Source organism: Microtus ochrogaster, linkage group LG1, assembly GCF_000317375.1.
Source record: "Microtus ochrogaster isolate Prairie Vole_2 linkage group LG1, MicOch1.0, whole genome shotgun sequence".
NCBI classification, from domain to species: Eukaryota; Metazoa; Chordata; class Mammalia; order Rodentia; family Cricetidae; genus Microtus; species Microtus ochrogaster.
The window spans coordinates 57704058-57711819 of record NC_022027.1 but is presented as its reverse complement, the minus strand read 5'-3'; the positions used below and the strand labels follow the sequence as shown (position 1 = coordinate 57711819).

At 49.6% G+C, this 7762-nt stretch overlaps 1 protein-coding gene across 1 annotated transcript in view; it reads right to left on the bottom strand.

The window, feature by feature from the left end:
• Positions 1–7762, bottom strand: part of Pde6b (phosphodiesterase 6B) — a 57625-nt gene that overhangs the window by 34709 nt on the left and 15154 nt on the right. Inside the window, exon 3 of the mRNA XM_005359664.2 lies at positions 1897–2858. Within this exon, the coding sequence (XP_005359721.1) occupies positions 1897–2364 (468 nt within the window). The 5' untranslated portion in view covers positions 2365–2858. The remainder of the gene's footprint in view (positions 1–1896; positions 2859–7762) is intronic.

The window sequence follows — 7762 nt, the reverse complement described above, 5'->3', positions numbered from 1 at the left end:
CATCATTTCACCAGCAAAGATTGGATACAACTGTGTCCAGGTGTAATGAGTACCTATGTGTTGTATCAGTCCTGTGTTGTGTATTCCACACTATGGAGCAATTATAACCCACAAAGGTCCACCATGTGGTTCACCATTGAATTTGTTACAGAGATTGCGTGCTGTCTGTCTCCGTGTTTTTGCTGAAAACCAGTATGTGAACCCAGAATCCCATCCTTAGCAACGAAGAGTGACCTGATGCAGCTAATGGAAATCTGGATTTTGCTGGACTTTGATTATTATTTCTTTTCCTCCAGTCTGGGATCTGTACAAATCAGCATAAGCTGAAGTTTACAGAAGCACCACACTAGAAGGTATGGTGTCCCTGCCACCATCCTAGCAAGACGTATCTTTAGGCCACAAAAGTGACCAGAAACACTGGAGAGGGGCGGTAGGACATGGGCAGATGTGGGTATAGGGTGTAGGACAGCCCTGCAACTTGAGCTGACCCACAGAGCAGCACCGTTCCTCTGAGGTGGATGGGGGCAGTGGGAAGGAAGGAGCCTGTGACGGACTCAGGGCTCCATGGGAGCAATGCTGAAGTGGGAGGACAGAGGAAGGAGTTGGGAGATGGGGATGAATGCAAGAATGAAGGAGGAAAGGTGGACAGAGGCAGGGAAAGGAGAGACATGAGGAGGGAGGGGTAGATAATAAGCCCTAGAATATCAATATCCTATCCCAGCCCTATACACCAAATTTCTTGCTTTGTTGGTAGTTCATGCTCTATTCAGCTCATGGATGACCCATTTCTTTAAAAGAAAGCAAAGTGAAGACCAAGATAATCCCGCAGATTCAGGTCGCTGGTGGCTGCCTGTTTATAAAAGATAAGCGTAAGAGGATTGCAACACCTTCCTGCCCAGCCTTCCTACATGGCCGGGAGTGAGGGTAGTGCCTGTCGCTGGGGATCAGTCTTGGAGGGGACCTTCCCCCGCTCTGGGATTCCAAACTAGGTGTGGTTGACCTGTGCAGCAGGTGCTGGGGTTTCCTGGGTCCCTTGAGGAAGAAAGGGAGAAAACCAGGAGGGGAACAGGCAGGGAGAGGGAATCTGTCCCCCAACCCTTCCGTGAAGCTCCCTAATCCCTGGAATTTACTTTTTGGCCCTTCTCTGAGCCCTCCCTGCAGTTGTCATGCTATTATCTAGTGGGCACCTCACTCAGCATCCCAGACCCACCTATAGGAGCTCTGTCTTGGTTATGCCAGCAGCCTCCATGAAGACCCTGTCAATAAGACCATTTCCATTCCAGCCCGGGGAATCTCCTATCACTCCATTCCCACCCTCTCCTGGACCCCAGATCTCTGCCTCCAGGACCAGTGTGGTCCCTCCCTTTGTGGGTGAAGCTGCTTCTGCCATGATTGGGTGTTAGTTTCTATACCAGCCCTAGTCTGACCCATTCAGAGACCCATGCAGACAACTGTAGTCCTCCAGGGAAGACTCTTCACCCCTGATGATCAATGAGCCTACCCTAGGTCCTCACCATGCTTACCATGCATAGAGGCCTGACTTTGGACCCCCAGATACAGAAGCCTTGGCAAGGCCAGGGACTGCGTCTGAGAAGCCTCCACAAGAACGTCTCTTAAATAGTATTTCTGAGACAATTAGTAGCTGTGTGACTGTTCCACACCCAGAAGGGGAGGGGAAACCTTTTAAAGCTCTCTTTGAGTTCCTTTTTTTTTTCTTTAAACTGGGGATGTGAAAGACTAGGTCCTGGAAGGGAAAGACAGGAGGTTAAGCACTGTGACCAGATGGGGCATGGAAGGGTGAGCCGCGAGAACCTTGGCTCTGGACCTGAAGTCCTCGAGAAATCTCTGGATGCTGAGGCAGAGCATGCGTCTGCACCCTGGCTGGAGAACACCCACCTCTGCCACATCCTGCACGTTCACCATCTTCTTGGTCTGAGCCACATGGCCCACAATCCCAATGTCCAGTGGGAATACGATCTCAGAGTCAGGGGGCACCAGGCAGTCCTCCAGGAGGCTATCTGGCTGCACACTGAAGAGCCGTGTGGCAAGTTCGGCTACGCCATTGCGCTGGCGGTACATAAAGAGGCTGCAGCGGTCAGCATGCAGGATGGTGCAGAGGCGTCGCAGGACCTTGAAGACGACACGCTCCATATTGACATTCTCTTGCATGTCCTGCACCAGTTCAAACAGTGCTGCACTCTCTTCCACCTGGCACAGCTCCCGCAGGCTGCTGCAGTCCACCAGAGAGCCATCTTCACAGGCCGCTGCCACATTTTCAGGGCTCAGCTTCTTCCCAAAGTATTGGTGGGCAAAAGCGGGGTTCCCATCTAGGAAGCTATGTACCTGGTCCTCACTGAGGCTCATGGTGGCCCTGCTGCTGTGCCAGGGCTTTCACCACTTCCAGGTCCGCATGGATCTGCAAACACTGATGTCAGCAAAGTCTTTCTTAGTGATGATTAGAGAGCCCAGGGGAGACGGCTGACTCATAGGCGGCCCGTCCTCACTCTTCTCAGAGGTTCAGCAGTCACAGTTCCCCTGCAAAAACTGGATATTTAAAATTGGGATTTGGGATAAAGCTAGGGGCAAGGCTTCCTGTCTGTTTCAGGAATTAGGCGCAGAAAAGGGAAGGCAACTCACTTCTGGGGAAACAGGTCCCAAACTAGATAATTTCACAAGCACAGAATATGATCCTCTTTGCTTGCGGAGCTGCGGAAGGGTTTGGGGTCGGTCCAACTGAACGTCCTTGCTCCTCCTAAGCTCAGGTACCCTGCCGTGGGGTGGGGGTGGGGGGGATGAGCAATGGCTTTCCAGTGTTGCAGTTGACTTCTGAGGCAGAGAGGGCAAGGAGGGGTCCATGCCTGGAAGAAAGATACATGGATTTCAGGCAACTGTCCCCAGAATCCTTTGTTAGAAGTAGCTCTCATTTCTTCCCTTGGTCTGTACCTGCTATGGAGGACACAGCTTTGACGTAACATCACTCTGTATCCATGTGGCTGCCACAGGCAGGAGGGCTCAAGCTGAACAGCTGCCGTCTATAAATTCAGAACTTTCCTTTTCGATGTCACCAGTCAACAGGCCCCTGGGCACACATGTCCTCTCCAAAAACTTTGTCTTGATTCTGGACTAGCTCCTCCCTGAACTCAGGGTTCATAAAGTGTATGCGATATAGTAGAATTACCCAGAGTGTTGTGTGAGCTAGATGGGTGAAAGTGTTTTCTACTTTCCTGAATTTAGAAACTTAGTTTTCAGGCATATTTGTTTGTGTTGCTAGATTCTTGCCCTGTATCCACTCACTGCTACATTGTAAGCACTGTTTTATGGACCGGAAAACCTGTGTATCAGGGGAGGGTGAGTGCATTCAGCTGTCAGTAGATCTCCTGGTGTTGGTGTAGTCATGGAGATGATAAAAAGAATTACTCAGAAATTCAGTTCTGGTGTCCAGATGCTCTGCTGTTGGCCAGCCTCGTGCGCTAAGCACTAAGGGTATTTCAGAGTCCGTGGGTGCCTTACACAGGTGTGTGCATACCTGAGCATGAGAACATGTGATGTTGATGGGCAGAGGGATGCCCAAAGATGCAGGACTCTGCCCATTGTGTGAGCTGGCCTAGAGCATCCAACCTGACCTCAAAGATGAGAATGCAGGATGCATTAATTGCAAGAACTCTGGGCCTTGTTCCAGGTGAGACCAGAAATAACACTCTGGGGACTACTCGGGAGTGCCTTCATTTTGCCTCTTCCATGTATCACTAAACTTTCCACCAGGAAAGGGTTTGCTTGTAATTTTGACTTTTCTTATCATCTGACAAGGTGTATGTTTGGTGTACACGTGTTTAATGATTTCTCAGCATAGAACTCTGGCTTTGTGCTGGCACCTGCAGTTTCCCAGGCAAGGGAGGTTGACTAACTGCACAGCTGTGTGTGTACACTGGGCTTAGCTGAGCGTAACGGGGCCCTGCACCCACAAATTCTTGCCTCTGCTGAGTCATGTACAGTTTCCTTTCAGGAATCTGCTTGTAGGTCTCTCTCTTTCCCTAAAAATAGTGCGCTCTGACTGGGGACTCAGGGGAAGGACTTTGGGACAGGGACAGGTGTGTGGACAAATGCTGTAGTGCTGAGGTTTAGACTCAGGGCAGCAGGCCACCTGCTTGGCTTGGTCCTGGAATGGCTTGGAAGAGGCACGGCATGTTATCGTGGCTGGATGAGACAGAAATGTCCACAAGGTCACCTTGTTCCACTTGGAGACCCATCATCCTGCTGCAACATCACGAGGAAGTCATACAGGTTTGCAAACCACAGGGGAAACTACAGGCAGGGGCAGAGGTCACAGGACAAGTTTAGCTCAGAGTTCATTCACTCTGACCCTAATGCATCCAACACGGAGCCTGTAGGCATACTGGCTTAGGGGTGTCCAGAACTCAGCAATCCCCAGAGGAGCCCTAAGTTCATGTTGATAAGAACTCTGTATAAATGTCTCAAGGCAATGCACTGCACCGATAGTCCCAGTCCCTCTCACATTCTTAAACAGCTACTAGTGGTGCCTTGGGGTCTCTGATTGGGGTGGACTCAACAAAGTCATAAACATAGACCTGTGGAGCACACCTGGAAACATCTGGAGCACACCTCTGTGATGCATAACTGTGAGGGAGCGGGTAGGAAGCTCCTGTGAGATGCCCTTGTGAGACAGATCTGCGAGAAGCACCCCATGAGGTACACCTGCAAGCTGCACCTGTGAGAGACAAGCATGCTCAGGGACCATCGGACTCACCAGGTGACGTCTCTATAGCAACTGGGGGATGGTTAAGGAAAAGTGGGATTGTTCCATTTACCGGTCTCCTATTAATTTTGCCTCATCATAAAGTGGAATTTAAAAATGAGTCACACATCCTGGGAGTCATTTAGAACAGGAATGTGTCATCACCAGCTGTTATGGGAAGAGAATCTGGCTTCTTGTACCAAATTGTGGAAAGGAGACAATTAGACAAGGAGCAGTGTGTTCTGGAATTAAAATTAACCAGTCAGGAAAAAAAATGGCAAGAGATAGAAGTGGGGAGAAATTAGAGCTCACTACCAGAGTCCCATCATGCAGAGGAACAGAATGAGATGCTGAGAGCAGCATAACAAAGACCACAGGCAGGAAAATGTGAGGCAGATCAAACACCTAGGCCTTCTGTGGGAACAAGATGGGCAGACCCTCAGCTAGGTTTCTCTTTGAGACAATAGTCTTGCTGTGTAGACCAGGGTGGTCTCCAACTCAAGACACCCATCTCTGTCTACTGAGGGCTGGGATTAAAGGCATGAGTCTTCATGTCCGGCTTAGTTCAGACTTCGTATTTTATTTTCCCAGCTAACAATGACTGTGGCAGGTTTTCTTGGACCACCAGTCCCCAGATCATGACACAGAGACTTATTATTACATATGAATGCTCAGCCTTAGCTTAGGCTTGTTTCTAGCTAGCTTTTTAAAAATTTTAACTTAAATTAACCCATTTCTGCTAATCTGTGTGGTGCCCCAAGGCTTGTTTACCTCATCAACATACTGCCCAGCCTGCTTTCCTGCTTCCTCCATGTGTGGTTGGCTGACACCCCCCCCCCCCCCCCCCCCCCCCGCTTTTGCTGGCTGGCTACCCCACCCCTACCCTGCTGGCTGGCTCTGGCTAGTCCCTGGCTGGCTGACTGGCTCCCCTTTTCTCTCTGTCTGCCAGCCCCATGCATCCCTCTTCTTCCTAGCTATTGGCCATTCCACTCTTTATTAGACCAATCAGGTGCCTTAGGCAGACAAGGTAAAACAGCAACACACCTTTACAAAATTAAACAAATGCAGAGTAAACAAATATAACACATCTTTACATAGTTAAGCAATTATTCTGCAAAGCAAACAGATGCAACACATTTTATACAGTTAAACAAACACTCCATGCCACATCAAACAACCTTTCATAGATATTCTCTGAGTGAGGAATGATGCGGTACATAGCAGGCACCAACCGTACACCCAAAGAAGACGGGTCACTATCAGAGATCCACAAAAGACAGCCCTTTACGTGATGGAGGGTCCGGGATGACCCTGCAGGAGGCATTTCACTAACAAGCAGGTTTGCACAGGAGATAATGTTAGACCAAATGGAGAAAGCAGGACCTGTGCCTGCTGTTTTGGAAACAACGTTCTGAAGCTGAAAATTGCTGGTTAGCAGCCCAGGTGCAGTGTCCACCCATGGTCCTGCCTCTTGCAAAGAGAGGACCTGTGATCAGCTTCATACTTCTAGTAGTGACACAGAAGGCCAGCCCTGGATGCTGATATCCAACCCATAGCTGCAGGGCTCAGGACGAGGTGGTGGCATCAGGAAGGCCACTCTGATGAATCTCCTTTCTGAGTGTGGCTAGGATGTGCCTGTTGGTGAGGAGGCATCACACAGGGCAAGAGGTATAAATGCATGTTTACTGCCAGTTCTGGGTCCTTTGTCTGTCCAGGTACTGACAGAGCTTAGGAGCCAGCCTGGGGTCCTGGGCATCTGGCAGTGTGAGCCCACCTTAGCACGTGGAAGCTTGTTTGTGCACATCCATGTCTACTTTTTTTCCGCTCCATGTTTCCCCAGTGGAAACCCTTTATTCATTTATTATTTATTCATTTGTTTTGTTTTATCTGAAGTTCTGGGCCACGAATTTGGAATTTCCAACTTAACATTCACAAATTATCCCTGTGTCTCATGGGGCCAATGGGTCAACAGATGCGTATTCTAGAATTTCACAGATGTGTTCAAAACTGCCCACTAAGCCAATTGCTAAGGCAGAGTAGAGATGCCTGGTGGTGGCCCATGAGGGTTCATTCTATTCTGACCAACAGAAGTCCTAGAGGTCTCAGGAGGACGAGGAACATCATCTCTAGGGACAGGTGGCCCTCCTGTGATTCTTTTGCATAGAACCCAGGTAGGAGGAGGTGTGGATGCTGAGGTTGGTCCCTGAGGCTGACAGTGGGTTGATAGGGATGATCCTCATCTAGGTAGGTGATGGACATGGTGATGACCCTGCATGGCCATGGGTCATCCTCAAGATTGTCTGACTTCCTGGTTTTGTAGAGAAACCTGTTTGGTCTCAGTCTTGTCAAGCACAACAGGATAGCACTCAGTGGAGCTGGGGGTCATCCAACATGCTAGGCCATGTTTCTGAAGAAGGTTGCCCAATAATTGCAAGTCTCTTCTTTTCTAATGGCTTCAAGTTTTGGGGGTCTTTGTAAACACCTTAGGGGATCATGAATTCTCCTATGACTGGACAGCATGACTGAGACCTGTGCAGTCATCAGGGCTCCTCAGGCTTGGCACAGAGATTTCATCCTGGGAAATAGAGTAGAATGTTCTGCAGTGGAGACCTTAAAGGACAGAAAGGACCCTGAGTTCAGCAGATACCCTGAGAGTACAGAAGGCCTGGGAAGGGCACTTGCAAGATTCCCATGGCATGGATAGGCGATTTTTGGCAGCAGTAAACAGGGAAGACAGGCAAGTCAAAACGAAGCCCTCAGTTTGGACGAGCACAGACCAAGAAACAGATGCCCCAGGAACTAAGAGACCTCAATACTGTAATCTGTGCAGATGATGGCAAATGCCACCGAGTACAGCATGGAGCCAGAGGCCAAGGGTGCACCTTCTCTAAAGGGTGGAGCCAAGGTCTGGGGACAGACTGGAGGCTTCAAGCTCACACACAATTCTTAGTATCCTGTGTGTTGGAATGAGGCCTTGTGGCACCATCATCCTGAAGGCACCTGGACCAG